This window comes from Diorhabda sublineata, chromosome 5, assembly GCF_026230105.1.
Source record: "Diorhabda sublineata isolate icDioSubl1.1 chromosome 5, icDioSubl1.1, whole genome shotgun sequence".
In the NCBI taxonomy this organism is placed as follows: domain Eukaryota; kingdom Metazoa; phylum Arthropoda; class Insecta; order Coleoptera; family Chrysomelidae; genus Diorhabda; species Diorhabda sublineata.
This window is the reverse complement of record NC_079478.1, coordinates 22,379,871-22,402,988: the sequence shown is the minus strand read 5'-3', so window position 1 is coordinate 22,402,988 and position 23,118 is coordinate 22,379,871. Positions and strand designations below refer to the sequence as shown.

Genomic DNA, 23,118 nt, shown 5'->3' with positions numbered 1-23,118 from the left:
AAATCCCCTTTCACGAACTAAGTGCGAATTTTTTTCATCCCAAACATGACTATTTTTATAATTGAAAATTCCATCCCTGGTGGGGCATCTGGTCATTTTGCTGCAGCGGCAAGAAATTACTTAAACAGACGTTTTAGAGAAAAATGGATTGGTCGGGGTGGACGCAATTGTTGGCCTTAAAGACCACCTGACTTGAATCCTATCGATTTTTTATATGGTGCTATTCCTTAGTGTACGAAACAATTATCGAATCTGAACAAGATCTAATTGCTAATATTCAAGCTGCGGCACAAATAATTCAATCACATCCAGATTTATTCTCAAAGACACGTTTTTCAATGACAAAACTATGTAATAAATGTATTGAAGTAAGTAACCAACAGTATCAACAACTACTGTAACTTTGTCAATTTTGTTAATGCAGTGTTCTTTAAATTTAATTTGTGGTATTATTATTTTTATTTTCATTGAAAATTTTGTTATTATTGTAATACATTTTTGTTTGAAATTGAGATTATGAATAATTAATTAATTTGTAAATTATTAGGTGCTTGCAGACTTTTGTTTAGAAACAAATTTCATCAACACCTTTCATTTTAGCTCCTTTGAAGGTCATTAATTTTTTAACCAAAAATAATCAGGCAAATTAAAACAAAATTAAAAGAAGAATTTCCTCCAGTGGCGTAAAAAATAGGGTGATAAAAGTGACAACTAACCCTGACAGCGCGCCACTGGTTGAATTTTTCCAAAGTTTGTTTATGTCAAAATATTACTTTATTTAGGAAAATATTGATCACAAAATTGAAAAAAAAATTGTTCTTGATTTATGGCAAATTTTTTATTTTGATTTAAAATTTTGAACACCCTATATCTCATCAACTAGGCCCCGTAAGGGTTTGTATTCCTATATCAAAATAAATCATTTATTGAGATCTATCTGTGGTAGAGCGTTGTCGGTCGAATTTACAAACCCCATGCATTTGTATGGAGTTCATAGCTAAGTGTAAGATTTTGTGTGAGGGACATCATTGGAGCCACTCCTTGTTCGTTTTTCTTTATACTCCTTTCCCACTGGAAACGGTATATTTCACTGAAGCTGGATAAAGTAACCTTTTGTTTTTATATCTTTCCCTTTGACAAAAATAAACAAATACAATTGGATTCATTGACGTATAGTATTTTCTTTCTTAAGAAAAACAAGTTCTAAAAAATTCTTCAATATTGACGGAAAATAAGTAGGATTAAGGACATGAAAAAGCTCTAACTATACAAGTTGTCTGTTAAAGGACTTCACACACGCCTATGACATTATTCCTCAGACTAAAATAAGCCTTTACTGATAAGACTGGATTTTTGTGAAACGTTACAAGAACGAAAGCCATCAGTGCCAATTTTTTTAAATGGATCGGTTTTATCGATGGAGTCTCATTTACACAAGAAAAAATTTTCATTTCGCATAATGCACTTTATCAATACTACATACCAGTATCGGTTATTACTTCATAATTTTGAAAAATATATTTCAAAAAAGGTACACAATATCAAATTTTATCAAGAATGCCTATTTGGTGTGAAATTAAATGATATTTAAGTTCACTTAAAATTTTGCTTAATAAATCTAATATTGAAAAAGTTTCTTCAATACTACTTGGTACGAACCGTGAACTAGCGCCTTCTATGAGAGTCAGATATAAAAACAAATTCATTAGATGTATCAGCTTCCAGAATAAATTCGTTTAAAATTTCAATACAAAATTGCCAGTAGTTGCGGCAAAATCGTCAATGTGTATTTTTTACTGCGCAATCCCCGAATATTTCTCAGGTTTCTATTTACCCTAGAGTCGGCATCACCTTTTTTGAAACACCCTGTAAACAGCTTGAAAATATTTATAATTCAACATAACGAAGCATATTAAAATTTTTAATACACAGAAAGGGTGTCTCATAGGTAATGCCGGTTTTCAATATAAATTCTTAAGCCTTACTTTAAACATGCCATAGCTTTTTGAGACTAGTCTCTAATTATATGATGAGTACAATAAATTGCTTCACTTATTTCAAGTCATTCACTGTTTTTTTATTGAGGGCGCCGTATTTTTTCATTATAAATAGTATGGAATACGACCAATATGAAATTCATGTATTGTTGAGACATTATTGGAAACAAAAGTAAAAAAGCAGCCGTGGCAGCAAGTAAAATATGTGAAATTAAAGATGAAGACACAATTAATGAACGTTGGTTTCATCGTTTTAATAATGGAGATTTAACGCTTGAAGATCGTTCATGCCCAGGTCCGATTGCTTGGGACATTGAGGTTACAAGGGAATCAGTGCAAAGCTAGCCTCATATCAGCACTCGCCGATTATCTTCCTTTGACTTTCTGAAGATAACATAAATCGCCATTTAAAATCGTTAGGTAACATTATTGAATGATGCCACACAAATTAACTGAAATTCAAGCGAGAACTCGCGTGTGGTGTGTAAACAGCTCCTTGATCTGCCGAAAGATGATCCCGAATATGGGAAATCAGTAGTTAGACAGATGATAATTACCAGAAGCGGTCGCAAAGAGAAGTCTATTTTAGCGCTCAGTCTTGTTGTGTGTCTGGTGGAATTATGAAGGTTTACTGTACGTCGAAATTATTCCAGATGGTCGAGATTTCAATTCCGATGTGCATGGTCGAGATCTGACACGAATATATGAGGTTTTATTAGAGAAATATACAGGTTTAATAAATCGAAAGTGGGTTTTCTTGCAATATAACAATGCTTAACCACATACTACAAAGTTTTTTTTTAAATAAAAAGCAAGCACAAGAGGGTAAAATTTTTAACTTAGGTTGTAGTGTTCGGGAAAGACGTGCCTTGGTAGCTGATTCCAAAATCTTGAACTTCTCGAAAGAAATGACTCACGATAAATTGAAGTTCTGAGCATCTGCAGACGAGCTCAGAGTTCATGAGTCAAGTCTGCCTGTGAAGTAGGTCTTGTAAAAACTGCCCTAGGCAGGATTATGTTAACCAGCTTGGAAGAGCATTTGCCGTGGTAGTATCGGTAAAACAGAGTCAGGTCGATAACTTTTCTTCTATGCTCTAAGCTGTCCAAGTTCCCAATAAATCGAATAGCTTCTGTATTGAGTCGAACATCTTCGGGGAATGCTTGAGATCTGAGCTCCAAATGTGCAAGCAATATTCTAAAAATGGACTAATCTGTGGCTTGTAAGGGTTTAGAAGTTTTTGCGGGGTATATTGCGGGGTTACGCGGCATAAAATCGAAGAACTTGATGCTATTGAACCCCTACCACATCCAGCATTTAGCCCGGACCTTGCATTGTCAGATTGCAATTTATTCATATTCATGGCGATATTCTTGCATGGGAAAAATTGTGTACTAAAAAGAAATTGAAAAAGCAGTGCGACAATTTTTTCATCTAATTCCAAAGAATGGTTTTATCAAGGTCTCAAAGAGCTGGCCTAACGTTGGATTGCAACCATAGAATATGACTATTATAGTCATTATATACATATATATATATATATATATATATATATATATATATATATATATATACATATATATATGTTACCGGCCAGTAAGGTAAGCCGGTTAATATCAATAAATCTTAACAGACACTTATCAAATAGCGGACAAATAAAACATGTTGTATTTACTTGAAATAAACTTTATTATCAACTTTAAAATCACAAAAAAATAACGGGAAACTTAAAATTCTTCTGGTTTGTAACATAACATTACAAGTATCTTTTAACATAATTTAAGTAATTTTGTAATTGAACTTCACAAACAAAACAATTCTCTTTATAACAAAAAGTAGGTCTAATAGGCATTCACAATTTTAAGTAAAAGTAGGTTTTATTTATTCTTACACGACAAACTATTATGGCACTTTGAAGAGCCCAGAGCCTTACTTTTGACACAGGAACACTTTTTAGAGTCACAGTTTTTTTTGCAGCTACATTTCACAAAGCCCTGTCCTGTCCCCGTAGATTGAAAAGTCGCAACTGTACGGAGTGTCGTTTCCAGATTGGGGACGTCTTCTTCTTGCAGTAATTTCTGATGGCAAACAGTGAACTGTTGTCTTGAATACAATGTCTTGACAACGCCTTGCTTTGTGCCTAGTTGATATAGATCGTCATCAGTTTTGTGTAATACTACAGCCCGTATATTGCGAGCATCACCACGACCTCTATCGACTTCTGGAACAGGAATGCGTACAGTGGTACCCAACGATACGGGAGGGAATTTTTTTTCAGAAGTTTTAAGCATTTTCTGAGCTTGTACTATCAAATTCTCTTTGGCTCTGATGCGGTTTTTTATCGAAAAGGCGTTTTTTGCGCATAAAGGACAAGCAACTTTGGATCCAAAACCTTCCGCAATATTTTCTTCCGGGGCAGCACAAATAGAATCAATAGGCCTATTGCACATTCTGCACGAATGGCCACCTGTTGTCTCCTCGGAACAAACACAGCATATAAGTGCACAACTCAATGACTCCTCTCGTACTGATACCAAATTCGGATCATGTAACGCTTGATCATTTACCTCACAAGGAAGATTTTCGACATTCGTAGGCTCAACAACATTCTTAGTATTTGGGATAGCCATGTGTTCATCATGCGCACTTTGGACATTTGAAGCTTCCTTATCGATGTTAAAACTATCAAGTGCATCGTTTTGTTGATCTGGTGCCTGTAGAGGTTGAGTGTCAGCTGTTTCAGTTTCTGATGTCTCAGCCGCATCTATTACAGATTCTGAAGATGACTTCATCACTTTTTCTAAATCTTCTTCGCTCTCCAGGTTGTGAGTATCCTCAAAAGGCAAAGATATGCCAACTTTTATTTTCGACCCAAAAAGAGCTTCATAAGGTGTTCTTTTGATTCCTGAGTGAAACGCCCTATTCTTCATGAGTTGTACAAATCGCAGACCATCACTCCAACGTTCGCTATCGTTATTTTGCATCCAAGTTGTAAGCATGTTTTCAATGTCCTGGTTAGCTCTTTCGACACTCCCTTGACTTTGGGAATGTCTAGGCTTGCCATGCACAATTTTTAAGTTCGGCCAGTATATTTTAAGACCACTCGATTTGCGAATTCTCGACCGTTGTCCGATTGTAAGATGGCTGGTGCACCAATCAGTGTAAAAATATCCAGTAAATTGGACGCTACTTCCTCAGCGCGTTTTGTTTTCAGGGCTCTTAATATGACAAACTTTGTGAGATGATCCTGATAGACCATTATGAATTTATAATCCCGGTCTGGATGAGATTGATAGTCTATCAAATCTACTTGACAGCGAGAATTAAATTCTGTTGAAAGTATGGGCTTCACGACAATCCCTTTTTTTAGTCCTTTTTGTTTTTGCTGACAAGGTTCGCAAAGTTGCAAAAATAGTTCAACATCGTGGCGAGTTATATTCTTTTATCTTGAGGAAAGCTCCTTCAGCATTCTGTCTCGTCCTCCATGGCCGATACTTTGATGTGCGTCGTGAAGTATTTGAAATAATTCAGTATCAGCAACGTAGTATATAATATTGTTATTTGTAATAGCATCCACAGGAAAAATCAACTTATCTTTCTGACCAACATTTATAACATCATAATGCTTCAATAACCAGTAATCTCGAGAAGCCTTTTTTTCAGCCGTTTTTGCATTTTTTGTTTCTTCTATCAATTGTTCATAACGATTTTTTTCAATAAACTTGCGATTTTTTGTATTTGCTGCTTCTTTTTTTATTTGTAATTGTGAATAAAATCTTTCTTCCATCTCAGCTATTCGTTGTTCGGCCGCCATTTTTTGATAAATTAAATTACTTTCCTACCTGACGAAAATTAGCAAAAATAATAACTATGACGCAAATAGCTCAATACACGTGTTAACAGTATCATCGCATGTCGCGAAATGAAATGGAGAAATGCGGCTGTTTGCTTAAATAGTGTCGCGGTATCCTTTTTCTCAAGCGGCGGCGGCGGCTCCTTTGACCTGAAAGGCCGCCCGCTCGCGGTATCCTTTTTCTCAAGCGGCGGCTCCTTTGACCTGACCGGCCGCCCGCGGTATCCTTTTTCTCAAGCGGCGGCTCCTTTGACCTGACCGGCCACCCGCCCGCCGCGCCCGCGCCGCCTCTTGTCAAAGGATTTAATTTTATTTACAAAGGCTACCGCGTGCGGCGTACACCCGAAAGTGAAATTGACAGTTTTATATCGAAGCGCCTCCGTAGTGAAAGATTGTGTTTGTGAACTGTTGTACTACGAATTGAATTTATCCTCAAAAAATCCGACATTTGATAAGATTCTGGATAAATTACACCTATGTACTTACCTCCGTAGCAACCTACAGACGCTCCAGCCGTAAGTCAAACTAAAAGAAAGTATTAATAAAAAAGGTAATTCCACATTTATGTGGAACATAAGTATACGTAGTTCACGCATTTACAGAAGAAAATAAGTACCTAAATATTTTGTTTTGGATTCAGAGTGTGATAATGGCTCTCTTATTAAAAATACGGGTGGTAGTAACTCTGACAGTTCGAGTGATGAAGAATTATGGTGTAATTTTACTTTGAATTTACCTACTTTCGCATATTTTTGATTAAAATTATCTTTGCACCTAGTTTGTGTGTCCCGATAATTTTTATTCGTATTTTGTTTTATTAAACACAATTGCGTTCGGGTGTACCGACATTATCTAAACGAACTTACATTGATCGCGCCGCCTTGGCGCCGAGCCGTCTCTTGTCAAAGGATTTAATTTTATTTGCAAAGGATACCCGCGTGCGGCGTACACTCGCGAGTGAACGGTCATGCTAAAACGATTCACTTCCATTAATGCTTGAAATGGCGCCTCTAGGAAGGGTGTCAGGGTTCTATGAAGCTTACCGTACTTATTTGTTTGTAATAACCACAATTGCGTTCGAGTATTACATTACCTGCTGCAAGTTTGGCATTGTATAGAATACCTAGGTAAAGTGTAAAATAAATTCTATTTCATACTTTACCTGCCCGTTTTAGGTATTCTATACATTGCCTAGGTATTGTATACAATACCGGATTATACACATTGCCGGTAACATATATATATCATATAATATGATTATTCGTTAAACAAAGTGAACATTGGAAACCGACATTATTTGAGACATTCTCTATGAGAGATTTTAGAGAGAGATTTTTATTGATATTTATATAGTCTTGTGAATATGATTCGCATAACTGTCAGTTTGGTAATAATAGGTAATGAAGAAAGATTTTTATCAACTGTACAATAAAAATGACACAAACGTCTAATTACAGCCTTGTTATATTAAACTGTAATTTAATCGTGACAATAAAAGTTTTGGAGTTGTACAAAAGATGTACATGACGCTCTTGTTGATAGATATTTCATTGAACTGCTTGAAGAAAGTTATCAAACATGATCTAGTTATTTGCAACGGAAGTTAAAGTGGCATCTAAAGGGTCAATGGAAAATACCCATTGAAAAAAAGTTACAATTATACAAGAAAAAAAGAGGAAGTAAGTAAACATTAATGGAAGGAAAAATTTGTTGATAATATGAATTATATTCCTTTTGAGATGAGTATGATAGAGAGTCTGAGCTGATAGAAAAAGATGAAATCATTCATTGAAGGAGGTAATATTTGACAAAAATTACCAAACTCAAGAGGGAAGATAAAAATATATTTTCTCTGGATGAAACATGGGGGAATAGAAAACATGTTCAAAAAAATGTTTGACAATATAAACAACGACGGTTGCTTCTTAAGTTGTGAGATGGACAAATATATATAATTGGATACAGCATCATTATTTCTCAAAATATTCTTCCTAAGATCAATACACTTTTGCATGCGTTTAAACTACTTGTAGAAGCATTTTTTCCAATCCGATTGAGGTATCTCCATGTGATTTGAACGAAAAACTTTGACCTACCAATTTATTTTTGATCTGCGCAAATGATAAGAAATAATAGGGTGCCCATCAATTCTATTTCTTGACCGTCCAAATCGTTTTTAAAAGTGATGTGTGAGAGCTAGCGTTGTAAAGAATGATTCGTCTGCGATTTGTTTCCCTGATTTTGTTGCTGTTGGTCCATCCATATCGAAAGTCATAGAAAATCATCACACGAAAATGATCGCAATTTAATTCCATTTTTTGACCAAGATGAATGATTAAAGTATTTGCAAATAACCCAAATATTACTCGTATAACAAACAACACGTTTTGAGTACGTCCACCATTAAAAATGTTAAACTTTATCATAGCAAGGTTAGATTTGACATATTTACACTAATGTCGCCATATCTCAAATATTATTATTACTGATATTGACTGCTGATGTTTTTACGGAATATTTCAATTGCCTGATGATTAACGACCAATTCTGTAATAATTATGGACCATGCCAGTTACCATTCAAGATTATAATGTTGTGTTACCATATTATCGCTGTGACATAAACCCAATTAACTAATTTGGAATGAAATGGAATGTAGTGTTACAAGAAACAATACGCCATTAAACTTCTTGATATTCCTTAACTATTACGTGATTTGTGTAAAAAATTGTACTGCACGACTGGTATAGCAGAGGAAAAGTAATTCTGTAGTAATATATTGATAAAAGAAATAATAAAAGCAATTTTATTTTTGTGGGAAGTAACGAAACTGTTGCTGACGACTCTTGGGAAAAACCGATTAATTTAAATATGTATTTCACTCTATATTTATATTAATTATAACAATTGGGCTAGTGCCTTAAATACAAAGCATTTTTAACTAATACGGGGAGCATTAATTATCTCCTATACCTACTTATCATTCTCAAGAAAATGTCCAAACTTGATATTGAACACAATTAAACAGAAATCATCGAAATAAACGAATATTCCGATCGGTCAGGTCGGGTAACACTGTAGGAAGCATACAGGTTTCGGTTTTGGAAAAATTTATTTTCCCATATCAAGTTGTTACATAATTACCGCATTGCCTTAAACACTTGAACACTCAAAATCTCGCACGTCCAACCTGGCCTCTCTTTTCTCCTTTCTTCATACCCTTGACCTAATCTATCCATGTTCACAGCGCTGTGACCGTTAAAAACTTGATTGAAAAGTGCTTCAGATATTGTTTTAATTATTTTTTTATTTGAAAATACAATGTCCCAAGATTTTTTCCATTCAAGGGTGAAAATGATATCTGTTAAATGGCAACCTCCATTGTGTATACACTGATTTAGGCGATTTCGGAAGTTGGCAACGGCATCACGAATGTTGTTCTTCAGGTGAGCAATGGGCAGTGGTCGAATGTCATAAACCAGAGATTGAGCCAAATCTGGAGAGCGTGCCGGCAGTAGAAGATCACTTCTGAGAGAGATGAGGCGGCCGGGGAAATGTCGCAGCAAATCTATTGGGCCTCGTGTTGTGTGTGCTGTGGCTCCATCTTGCTGAAAGCACACGTGCCCAATGTTCATTTATTCGAGGCTTGGAAGAAAAGATTCCTCGATCGTGTTTCTGTAACTCGAGCTGCATTCACGGTAACTGCATGTTCGTTTTCTTCAAAAAAATAAGGACCAATTATTCCCATTACCGATATCGCACACCAAACAGTAACTCGTTCGCAATGAAGTGGCTTCTGGTAGAGTCACGTTCACCACTCCAATAACGCATGTTTTGTTTGTTGAGCCTCGTCACTGAATAAAACGACCGCATCTTGAGGCAGGTTGTCAAACAGCATTTCACAGGTTTTCATGGAGAATTCGGCCGAACAGTGATGTCACAAATTCCCAGAGCAGCTGCATGTTTGCGAGCGGAGCGCCGAGGAGAACGCAGAATTGACTGCCTCACTCTTTCGACATTTTCCAGATTTCTGGTGGTACTTTGATGTCCAGGTCTGGACTTAGCAGCACTCCCGAAATGAGGTAAGCCACGACAGAATTGAATTACGACCAGGAACAAGTTTGTGAAGAGAAATTTCAAAACGAATGCGGAAGGTTCGTTGTGTCGACCAGAGCATGATGGCAACTGACTAGATGCGCTAAAGAAAATCCACAAAATCCAAAAAAAGATCTTATGACTTGAGTCAACTTAAAAGAGGAAGCCTCCCGGCACGGTATCTCCAATTTTATGAAGAAGTGGCTTTTTAAACATCGAGGACATCTATAGAGATGGTAACGACTACAGAAGGTGTATAAGTCATCGGAGCTAACCTTTCACGAGAAGTGAAGTGAGGAAGTGAAGACCTCCCGGAATCGTAGGAAGAGAGGGAAGAATAAAGAGAATATGTTACACAAAATACAATTAAGAGCTGTCATAATGACAGGAGGTGGTGAAATGTTCTGTTCATCATCCATCGTGGACTTTTTATTTTCATAATTCGTATAAGTTTGAATTACAAAAAAATTATTTGAACTGAATAAAAATAATAAGTATGTCACAAAAACTGCTGAAATTGCTCTCCATATGTAGATACTTTTATGAAAATTTAACCGTTTTTTGCAAAATATGAAATATGCTTTTATTATTTCCTCGAAATCTTTTTCAAATAATATTTTGTGACCACAACAAATCATGTCAAATCGCAAAAGCCGGTTTGAAGTTTTTAACTTCAAGATTAGATAGCCTAAAAATAAGCAACTTTGTTATTAGGTAAGTTAACTTGAATCGACTTGTATATAAGCATCTTTTATTATTCTCAGGAATACCAAAATTTTACCGGAATGACAGGAAATATTTGGATAAAAAATCGCATTAAAACTTACCTTCCCATTTGTTCTGCAATACTCATAAAGCGGTGACTAAAAATACTCAGTTGAACGGAATCCAGTTCTGTACCGATTTTTTTCAATTTTCCTGATCCGATTATTATTTTAATGTCGCCGTGTTTAGTGATAATTGCAGTGCAATCTGGTTCGACTAATATCGTGCTTAACTGATCCATAATAATAGCAGGTCCTTGCAAACGTTGTTGGGCTTTTAATTCTCGGAGTAGGTAAACTTTAGTTTTTTGGTAACCACCTTCGAAATAAACTTTAGTAACAGATTTATGCTGAGCGTCTAAGGTTGATGTTTCAATTTCTTGCTCCCCTTCTAAATCACTCCTTCCAATACCTCTTACCTAAAAAATAATAACAATCATACATTATTTCTTTCAAATACGTCAGTATTATTAAAATAATGATTCTTTCATGGGGACAGAATTTTGCAATTTTTTGTTGCCATGCTCACCAATATTAAATATGAGGTAAGTATTTACCAAAAAATTCTGTTTATGTATCTATATCGACAAATAACTCGATCTTTCTAAATCGTCCTACACCACGTGTTCGAGTTGATATGGACACCTGGTCAAAAACTATGCTCCTTGGGATTACGATAAATGCTCATAGTGATCTACAATGAAACAAAGAAGGTAAAACGATGAGGTTCTCCGAATATATGACCAAACAGAGCTACTAAATGAAAACATTACTTTCCGATCTGATTTCAGTAAAGGCCCCGGCAACGATTTGGCGGATAGATCCGTCTACTATATTAGAAGCGTTAAGATATCTTCATACGACCTGTTGTATGACAGGCCGCGTCTTAGATGAGTCACTTTCAGAGGTATCCATAATAAAACTTGAAAACACAAAATATAAGTAATACTTATAATGATGATAAAACACCAGACAACAAAACTAAATAAATTTGCTCTTCGTGAGTCTCACTAAAACTCGAGAACGGCTGGACCAATTTGGCTAATTCTGATCTTAAATTATTTCTGGAATTCCAGAGATGGTTTAAAATGTGTCTGTGAAAAATGTGATGAAAAACGTCATTGAGGCAACAATCATAAAGGATTTATCATTCGATTTTAAACGTTTACAATTTCCGGTACATCTGGCTTTTGCGATGATCCTAAATAAATCGCAAGGCCAGTCGTTGGAAACAAACTTGGAGCTTCCCTGGTTCGCGCATGGAAATTTATACGTCGCGTGTTAGTTATATATAAGCTTCTTGCTTGAATTCTGTTGAATTCTGTTTTTCCATTCTTGAGGTGAATTTACCTCTGTAGCATAAATTTTTTCTTTAAGATACGACCAAACTGTGTAATCCAAGGTATTAAAATCGCATAACTGAGGAGGCCAATGAATCGGAGCTTCTGCACCTCTATCAATCAATCAACCAATTACGACACATTCTATCAAAATGTCTTCTGATATCTCGAATGGTTTCTTAAAGAATTCAGATACATATCACTATTTAAATTTACAAGTAGTATGTAATAACTGATTTGCTACCTAAAGTTCCTGCCCAAGCATTAACTTTCAATGAGTGTTGGTAATGTAATAACCACATCATTAGACCATCTAAAAAGTTATAGATAAGAATAAGAACCATTTTATATTTTGCAACAGCCCATAACACATTCTAAGAAAACTATTTCTACATATACGAAACCTACTTCACCATTATTTTATACAATCGAATCCAATACAATGAGCGTACGCATAAATCGTTGTTATCAGGACATAAAACAACAAAGCGTGCAGATCAATAAGTATCCTGTCGCTATTATTTAATGTCTTTGAAAGAACGCTTTTCGGTAGATTCATCGAAATAACATCATCATTAACGGAAAACATCTTACAACACAACAGTGCCTCGAAGTAATTGATTATATCAAGAAAATGCGTGAGCACATAAAAATACGTTTCCAAATACTTCTAGACATGAATCCCACCTAAATACTTTCGAATCAGAAAATAGAGCTCCTACATTATCAATTAGAAAAATTGAATATTTCTAACGATTCCTGTTCATTTATTCATCACCCTTTGTTTTCAGGAACGGTAGCTATCAATTATCAGTAAAAAATCAAATAATGAACCTCCAGTAACAAATAGCTTTATTGAGTTATTCAAAAAAAACAAAAGGGTACAGCTCATCATTTATATATTTGCGCTTCAAACCCTGGCAGTAATCTCCTAAAAACCGCTTTCATACCTATTTACATACTGATGAAATAACCCTACCTTTGTTCATCCAACACAGCTCCAATATTTGGAAGAGAAAAAGAGAAAAGGGGATAGAGAAAATGAATTTTTGATATTATCCGACAACTCATCTTTTTATAAATATTCAATAAATTAATTGCGAAATTTCAGCTCTGTGATCACCTGAAGAACCTATCACATTTTATGACAACGTGGTTTTGAGTATATTTTGAACACGACCACATTAATTTTTGGACCGCAATAAAGTTCGAAATAAATAATGTAGTATTCATTTCTACTGGATAAAAACGTAGCGATTGACTAAATACAATATACAAAGAGTGACCAACAAAATACGATTTCAATATCTTCAATAGGATACCATTTCTGTAATTTCAAATAACACTACATTTCCTGATCAAATCAAACAATAATGTGTAACATTAGTTCCATTTATTATCGCAATATTAAGTAACGATTGACTTTGCAAAAGACGTTAATTAAATGTAGGAACCCATCCTTCACCTTCTGCAGCACCTTCCAAGTAAGCGGTGCTGCTCTTGGCATTTTCCACGGAAATTTCCGTGGCTCTTAGAGACACGGAAATTTTTACAGTACGTTTTCCGTATTTGTAAGTGTTATCGCGTGATCCGAAATCGTCACCCTCCACGAAAAATCCGTGCCCATCAAGTTTACCCTAGAGACCCGGACATTTTTATATAAACGGAACAGAATGAAGCTTTTTTCCGTGTCTCTAAATCTTATGATCCAAATTCACTTTTAAAACGAAACTAACCTAACTTAACCTAATCACCCGTATCCAAGTGTCACGGATATTAGTCACTCGTGTAACCTTGTGCACTATCAGCAAGCTTAGAATAAGATTTAGAGAAAAATTGCGAGATATACATACCACTATCATCAATTAATAATCACTAAGGTTATTCTCACAATCAAATTATTTATTAATAAATTTTTTGTATAATTCGTTCTAAATGATTGGACAGTATTCATCCGTGAGTTCAAGCTTACTATTCTAACATTCACGGCTGAAATTAGAGACACGCTTCATTCGGCTCATTTCTTTAAAAATGTTCGTATCTCCATGGTTGAAATTAGAGGATTTTTCCGTGGAGGGTACCAATAGACACTTCGCCGAGTAAAAGCTCTAGTCAATTTAATTTGGACAGGACCTGCGCGAAAAATGATGTAATAATTCTCTATGATAGTTATAAAAGCTAGAGAAGTAATAAAAATAAATATAATTCAAGGCCAAACTTATCATGGAATGCCTAGAAATACTAAATGAAATAGGTAAAGAAAACAATGTTTTTCTAATCTGGTGACAGCACACATGTAAACATTCACTTCTCCATAGAAACGACAAAGTTAATAATCTAGAGAAATCGCGGGACTTACACTCCATTCACTGGGCTGGAACCGTTCTGGGGGGACTTAAAACGGAATAAAGTTGAGAGCCCAATAGGATTATCCTATGTCTGATCTAAAATACTCGAATCTGTTCCACGGAAACCAAGATCGTGAAAGATCAAATGAATACATTAACCTAAGGGTTTCTGACAGGACATTATCACTTAAGTGAACACTTTGAGAGAATAAAAGTAAATAATATTGGGAACGACTGTTTTTGTGGAAGAGGGTGAAATTATTTTTCTGAATACGTGAGGATAGCAGATCTACGTATCTGGATATTATATAAGTATATCAAATCGAACATATCCTTAACATCAAAATCAAAACGATTCGTAATAAAAATATCAACATCTACAGCACCTTCCATTACCATATGCACCAAGACTTCTTGAAAGCAATCAACTTGATTAATTATATATGAAATAAAAAACATAGAACATTATCAACGTTTTAGTAATGGAGAATCCACATTAGGAATAACTTCAATCTAAATTGGTGATATTTCACACGGATGCCTAAGGCCTACTATATTAATACTATGTAATTTTCGCAAATTTGAAACTATCATCTAACTATCTAAGCTTCTCCCACTATTTATCTGTTATCGCTTATTTTTTTGATTTTCCACTTCAAGTTTTCTACTTTTCCTGTATCTTATTCTACTATTTCTTCCAGAAAATCTAATTATCCCAATCGGATTAGTCATTTAGATTCACGAAAATTCTAATCAGCAAATTTCCTTCGGAATTCGTTGGAGAAGGAGGTTACTGGTAGCTTAAAGTCAAAAAGTAGAGATACCACACTTGTTGCTGCATCCGCTATCTTAATTTAAAAGGTTATTTTTTGTCTCTTTAATAACTCGTTTATTTTCATTTTTCAACGAAAAATAGTTATCACAAAAGTTGTTTAAAATTAAATTTCCTACAATTTTTGTTCTCCACAATTTTTTCCTAGGATCGATTTTTTGGGGACATTTCTCAGGACAAAATACCGAAAAAGAATGCCATTAAATGGTAACCGGACGGATTTAAAGCAGCAGACAGAACAGGCATTTTTTAAGCAGAAACTTATGTAATCGAAAAATGTGTGAGTTCAATCCAGATAGGAACTATCGCAAACAGAAGATCACATCCTGTCCGATAGCCAAGCAGCCATTAGATCCTTCAAGTTGCAGGATATATGATACCCCAATATCCACATATATACAGGGCATGAGTCTCATCCTAAAAGTAGCCCTTTTTTGGAAACAAATAATTCTGATTTTGTATTAGCTAAATAAAAAAGCTCAAACCCTAAACTATTCACTAATAATCAATTATACACTCAACATCTAATTTATTCAAATACACTTTTGTTTTCACTTGTGACTGTCCCGATGTATACAGTAAGATCTAATTGTTGACTAGCTTACAGCTTCAGCACTCTCTTTTTATATATCAAGACGCTTTCTGGAAAATTCGAATGATTGAAATTTTTAGATTGCAGTTAATAAACCAAAAAACCTTGCTATAAATTTTTCCTATAAAAATAGTCACATAAAAAGGTAAATTTCACAAAAAATACAAAAAATAGCAGACTCAACATACAAATGGAAACGCTTCGATAACATTATAACAAGACCGGCTTGACGGTCTATATCAATGGGCGAGTTAGGAACAGTACTGATAACATAGGTTTTCAGTTTATCAAGTGTTTTTGTACATTCTACGTCATAAAACAATGACGTTAAATTGAAAAAAAATGTAATATATAAAATACTTACACGAATGTCATCGACCATGATCACTCGTCCTTGAATAACGAAACCAAATTCTGTCTGATAACGATCTAAAAAACTTTTCATGAAATCTCCATGTTTTGGACTTGTATTTTCTGTTTTAGCCGGTCCACACATAAGTGCACAATCTGTGCCCTCATATCGTAAATGTAAATATGGTTCAAGAGAGATATTATTTTCATCAAAACCTTGTAATAATTCAGCTCTACATTGTTCTTCTAAAGCAAATAACCGCTTATCAAAATATGAGAAATTCTCCGGAGAATAGACCAAAGCACTTGATTCCTGAGCTTCGTATACGACATCAGCCAATGCCATACCATAGGCGGAGAGTATACCTCAAAAATTCAAACAAATTAAATAAGAATTGAAAAGGTTCAACTAACATTTTTAAAATAATATTATAAAGATGTAAACGCTTTAATAATTCAGTTATTATAGATGTTTTTGGAACCTTCAAATTGAAATTTATTTAATATAACTTTCTATATCTATACCTGCATATTTATGTACAACCACCGTTGTCATTCCCAATGATCTAGCAATAGCACAAGCATGTTGGCCTCCAGCACCACCAAAACAAGCTAAAGCGTGTCGAGCTGTATCATAACCTTTGGCTTGTGTAAGAGCTCGAATAGGTCTGCACATCGCTTCATTTGCAACTTTAATAAATCCCATAGCCACCTCTTCAATCAGCATAGGCTTCTGAAATAATTTTACATACTATAGTTGAATTTAATCAGAGAAGGAAAGAATTATTAAATTTAGTTCTTCATCAACTAGAATTTTTTTTCCATTCACACATTCATTGTTGATATAGCTTTGTTTTGTACTTGTATAAAGCTTTTGACCCTGATAATCATCAACAATTATTGAAATAAACAAACAATTTGAGTTTTAAGGGTATGCCACTGGATATTATCAAGTCATATTTGAATAGACCTCAATATATTGAAATTGGAAAGTACATAAGTGAGAAGCAATACATTGAAATTGAAATTCCTCAAGTCACTATGTTGGGACCAATATTTTTGATTATATATAAGGTGCTTCTAAATTCAGGAGATGATTGCTCATCACCTTTCCGTAATATTATCTTCAAAATATGGTAACTTGAATTGAATACTTTTTTATTAAAAAATTTCAGTTAAGGTAAAAACATGAAATTCTGTGAAGGTACCAACGGTATTTTTCCAATATTCCTGTTACATTATACGGGAGTGAAATTAGCAACCCTTCCATAACAAAACTTTTTTTAAGAAGTTTTATGAAATTGAATTATATCTATAAATCCTTGTTTCATTTTAAAATATTTTTGATTCTTAATTTTCTCCCAGAACCAATAACACCATAATTTAAAATATTTACAACAACAGTAAGAATATACAATGTAATACGATTTATAATAAATGCTGGAAATGTAACAGGAATTTTAGGAAAATACTGATAGTTATTCCTTATCGAGTGGACGAAAATGATGGAATTTAAAGTTTCTAGTATTACTGAAATTAAAAAAAAAAATAAAAAGCTAATCGGAAAGTAGTGGGACGAGGAAATTTTGTTACAGGAAAGACTTATCTTAACTTATCTCACACGAGCAATCACTTCTTGAATTTTGTCGCATGAATTCAGCCCTGTATATGAAACCATATTCTCTATCTGCTGGAATATTGTACATACATATATATACATATATTATTTCGATTTTATACCAAGCCGATTGATTTAAGAGAATATGTTTTACTATCCTCATCGTTTGGCAATGCTGACAATTTAATGGGACAGATTTTGACATTAGATAACTATGTGTGAGGCAGATAACAGGATTCCAATAACTTTGCCTGGTGTCACAATTTAGATTTTTTATGTATGTTTTCAAATCTCCAGAAATTTGGAGGTTAGTTATGTGAGAGAAGTAATTTCTTTTGCGAGGCTTTTTCGTTACCTATAATACCAACGTAAGCAGGAACCCATATAATAGTTATGAAAGTATTTTGATTTCTCAATAGTTCATTTATGTCATGTATATCTAAGGATGTCGGGAGTACGCATTTTTTATAGAATTTAATGCAGAATCTGTGCATTTCGCTAAGCATGAATTTGTATGCTGTTGCACATGTTTAAACGCTTGTAATATTGCACTTCAGAAAGAAGAATTATTTATAGGATCCGATGTGTTTTTATAGTGATGTTACAGAGCATCCAACTCCAACTTCGGTCTTTGAAGCATCCGTATTGTACTTTTCACCACTCCGCAGTTCAGACTGATCGCAATACATAGGAACTGATTTCTTCCTTAATGAATTTGCAGAAATAAATATCAAATTGAGGCCAAATTTTTAAGTAGGGTAGAATATTCGGAAACAGTAGAGGACGTGCGATTGAATAAGTGGAGGATTGTCATGTTGGGATGATATTATTAAAGGATGCACTGGATTTTGACGAGTATTTAATTGGTGAAATTATTAAAAATTCTCAGTAAAATAATCCTATGGCTAAACTATGTAATAAAATTTTCGATTCTCAAAAACCCAAATTGTACTCCAGTGAACTACCCATTGACTTATCCTTATACGAGAATTGTCTAAAAGGTCTCTGACCTCAACCTGAAGATCAATATTAGTAGCCATTTTAGACGCTTGGTATATGTTTGATAATTGTACAAGTAAGCCGTTATGAAGATTTTGTGGAACAGAAAAAAATTGAGAGTCGAGTTATCAGAAATGTCTGTTTTTGAGAGCCAATTCACCTACGGAAAGGAAGAGGAGATAGACACCATGTATTGAGACTAAACCTTCATTTAATATCGTAAACTTTTGGGCAGCTGAATTCAAACGTAGTCGCTCGACTGACGACAAACTGGGACAATCAGCAAAAATTTCATCAAATGCTACTGGTCGAATCGAGCTTACGAAGATATGTAATAATTTAAGAATTATGCATTCATGAGCCACCAGCACTTTAGGTGCCGGATTTGTTCACTTAGTACCAAAAGCGCATTCGAATCAACATATCCCAGACCTTATTGACGCAGTTTAAGCAAAATGAGTTGTATATCTTATGTCAATTTATAACTGTAGATGGAATATAGACAAACCACTATATTCCTAAAATGAAAAAAACAGTCAAGGCAGTAGATAAAGGCAGAGACAGTTCCATCTACCGGAAAAGTAGGATAGTCATGGGCATGTGTTTATTGACTATCTTTAAAAAGATGAAACAGAAGAGTAGTACTCATCATTGCTAGAAAACTAAAGGGAAAATGGCAAGAAAGCGACTACATTTGAAGAGAAAGAAAGATGACCGACTTGAAAGCGAACCAGTGTTGAATATGATAGCGTGTATAGCAACAATTATCTTGTAACTGTTATTTTTCCTTTGATTGAACAATCAAATATACAAAATTCTAGTTTGTTTCAATAAACATTAACATTGGTGTCTCAACAATCACAGTAGATCGCTTCATGGGAGAACAACGGCCGTTCTGTTTAAGTCCGATCAAAACGTATTTTTTACTATTCATTTCAACTGATACTATACAATGTTTAGCAGATTTATATGTATAACGAAGATATTGAGCTCTGAAAAAAGGAACTTTGATAAATAATAATATTGTCGTATCAAATCATATTTGGAAAATGAACTTTACTACATTTTTCCGTGAAAAATAGCCTTTTTTATTAATAATCTCCAAGTTCTAACTATAACAACTGTATAGAGGATCGCAGGTTATAATTGGTCATTTGTTTTAGTGATATATGAATATTTTCAGGAGATATTTTGTATTTGGTTGCCGTTGTGTTTTTCTTTCAAAGCATTTCAGTAGCCATGGACCAGTCTTCCAAGAAATTAAGGTCCTTTGCCATTGAAGTAGTTATGGACCAATAAGAACTCCTATGAATATTAACCGCTCAAGAATCACTATGACAAGAAGTCTTCGGAAGCTCTACATTAAAACCATTCTGCTGCTCGACGGCTGGAACGTTTTTGGAACTGATTGAAGACATTGGAGGACTTCTGGCAGATTTCTTTGGATGACAACGAGGCTTTTTTCATTTTTCCGCTCATATTATCAAATAAAATTTTCATATGAGAGCGAAGAAAACCCTCAAAACCTTCAACATATCACGAAAGTTGTAGGGCTACTTGGAAAGCAAAGATTTCAAAGAACGACTTCGTGCTTATGAAAAATTCTAGACGATAGCTCCTGAGGAAAATGCAAAAACCACTCAGTAGATACTTCGAGATGTTATAAAAAATTCTGATGCATGTTGATGAACGGATGACATTACGAAAAAGCCGCAACTATTATTATGAAAACCTTTAAGGAAAGTCCCAGAAAGGTCGCTAATAGAGAATTTATTGTACGACTCGAAATTTAATATTTATACTTTATTTCACTGAATATTGAGATCGGGTTGTCTTGTTTAATGAGTTAATTGTTAGTCTTGAAACGTAATATGTTCAAAATAATTGTTATATATGGGGGCTTTGACCTTAAGCACACTGAGCTTACAATTTATGAATCCCTACGATTTTGCCAGTTTTTGCAAAGAACTGAACCCTTCAAAAAATAATTTGTTCAAATCTGTGTAGTTCTTCGATCCATATTATGGGATCGTCATCTATTCTCTATAGACTTGCACGTTGTTTTAGTGCTGTCTTTTTTACGTTGTTTACTGTAAATGTGTTTTCTTTTTCTTTTCACTATATTCTTTTCCCAAAATAAAAAACGTAGTCCCTTGAAATATCGATTTCGACAACGCTTTGTTGCTTCAGAAGAATCTCAATTTTTCATACTATTATTATAAATTTAATAAGGATGTTTTCAGATATTAGTAAATATTGACCAATAACTAATAATAAGGACATGTATTCAAATTTTAACTACCTCTTACTTTGAACTAGTTATTATCATTCAATTTTCACATGGTCTATTCAATTGAACATAATCAGCATTAGAAGCCAAATATTCATTTTAGTGCTAATTAAATAACTATTTATTAAAGGTATCTATTTTCCATTTCGATTCATTATAAGCAAAATGTTCTCTGGAGTGAAAATTAAAGCACTTTGGTAGTGAACATAAATCGTAAAAAGACTTGTTTCCGAAATTTAATTATTAATCACTGACGCATATACATGATTCAAAAGAATTTGAAATCAATTATATAAATGAATTATTTCTGTTGGCCTTCCAGTTTTATTAGCGAGATTTGATTAAAGAAGTCCATAAACTCTCAAATTCAAAGGAGAATTAATGCGTTCAAACGAGGTCATAGTTAAAGTGGAAAATATAAAGCGCAGAGAAAGGAATTAACGAAAAATGTAAATATTGTTATGTGATTTCCAGTGTAGCTTGAAATAACTTTCAGCATTGTCAAAAGTGTTAAATATCATATTTGCATAAAAAAACATAACTAACCCATACTCATACGTGTTTCGTGACGAATAGGATTCTATAGAGACCTTATTTGGAGACCAAGTTTTGTTGCAACGATATCGGCTTCATTAACTACAGCAAAGCATTCGACAACGTCAATACCAGCAAACTGAACTGACGGAAATAATAATAATGAGAGAAAAGTAAGATAAGGCAGCATATTATCCTCCTTATTCCTCAACCTTCACTCGGAACAAATTATGAAAAAGATTTTAGGAAACATAACTTTGGTATTTCTATATGTGGTAACAGATTAATTAATATAAGACAGGCAATTACATTCGTATTTTTTTTATTTCTAGTTACAAAAAATAATTTGATTATGTTGCTTACTCTGTTTCTTTCCTCTTTCCTCATATAATCGTTGATATTATCGGTAAGTTTCAAAAATTCGTCTAGAGTCAGTTTTTTATCTAAAGGTAAATCTTCAGTCGAACCAAATATATTTGGAAAGTACTCTGGCAATAGTCTGCCTAAAGCTAAATTTGCATCAGTTACTGTCAGCGGTCCTCCTTTCTTATAACATACCGGACCTGGATGAGCACCTGCCGATTCTGGACCCACAACAAACATACCAGATCTGCAACAAAGAAAAGCTATTTGTACGAGGGTGGTACGAGAGCGGTTTGACGGAAAAATTAAAAAGTAATTTTTTAAAATTCTCTAAAAAGTAAAGTTCGACACTATTTGTCGCTATGTTTCTGGTGTCACCTGTCAAAATTGCAGGTAAATCTGACGGAATACTCGTCTGAAGAAAACGGTTTTATCCATTAGTATCTACTGAATATGACTTTTCACTAATATAATATGAAAGGCATCTAGAAATGAAAAACGCTTATAACTCACAACTTATACAAACAGAAGATAATAAACAAGTAGTACAGAAGCTAAAAAAAGGTAATGCAGAAGGCTAAGACTAAATATCACATAAAAAATGTTACAAAAGAAAAGAGTCTTCTCACGCTAACAAAGTTGTGTGAATATGGATAGAAGGAACAATTCCGACAAATTGGGATATGGGTATTATTTTATCATTGTCTAAAGAAGATGACAATATAGACTACGATAATTATATAGGAATAACATTGTTAATTTTGGTGCTTACAGTTTACGAGAGTATCACAGAAACATAAAAAGGAAAATAATAGAGAACCAATTAAAGGAATCGCAAAGCGGCTTTAGGAAAGAAAGAAATATACAACTGAAAAGTGAAAACAAACCAAAAAGTATGCCTCGTTTTGATATACTTTCAAAATGCTATAGACGATTCAATAATGTTACCTAAAAATGAAGAGAAATTGGTACTAGTGAAGAGCCTCAAATATTTAAGCGTGGACGTATAGAGTGTGAAAATGATGACGAGTGAAAGTATTAACACGGCCATTCAACTGCGTTAAACAAAAATTTTCACTAAAAAACTTTTCTTTCTCGTATATTGGATTCCGTTTCAAAAATTTTTGAATCTTAATAATTGATT

The 23,118-nt window shown here is 34.1% G+C and overlaps 1 protein-coding gene across 2 annotated transcripts in view; it reads right to left on the bottom strand.

Annotated features, from left to right (window-relative positions):
* LOC130444258 (5-oxoprolinase) overlaps nucleotides 1–23,118 on the bottom strand; it is a 169,458-nt gene that overhangs the window by 94,190 nt on the left and 52,150 nt on the right. For both annotated transcript variants that reach the window (XM_056779321.1, XM_056779322.1), the window contains exons 7-10: nucleotides 21,975–22,221; nucleotides 16,696–16,903; nucleotides 16,184–16,536; nucleotides 10,771–11,126 (exon numbers count right to left, since the gene is read on the bottom strand). In XM_056779321.1, coding sequence (XP_056635299.1) covers nucleotides 10,771–11,126; nucleotides 16,184–16,536; nucleotides 16,696–16,903; nucleotides 21,975–22,221 — 1,164 coding nt within the window. The remainder of the gene's footprint in view (nucleotides 1–10,770; nucleotides 11,127–16,183; nucleotides 16,537–16,695; nucleotides 16,904–21,974; nucleotides 22,222–23,118) is intronic.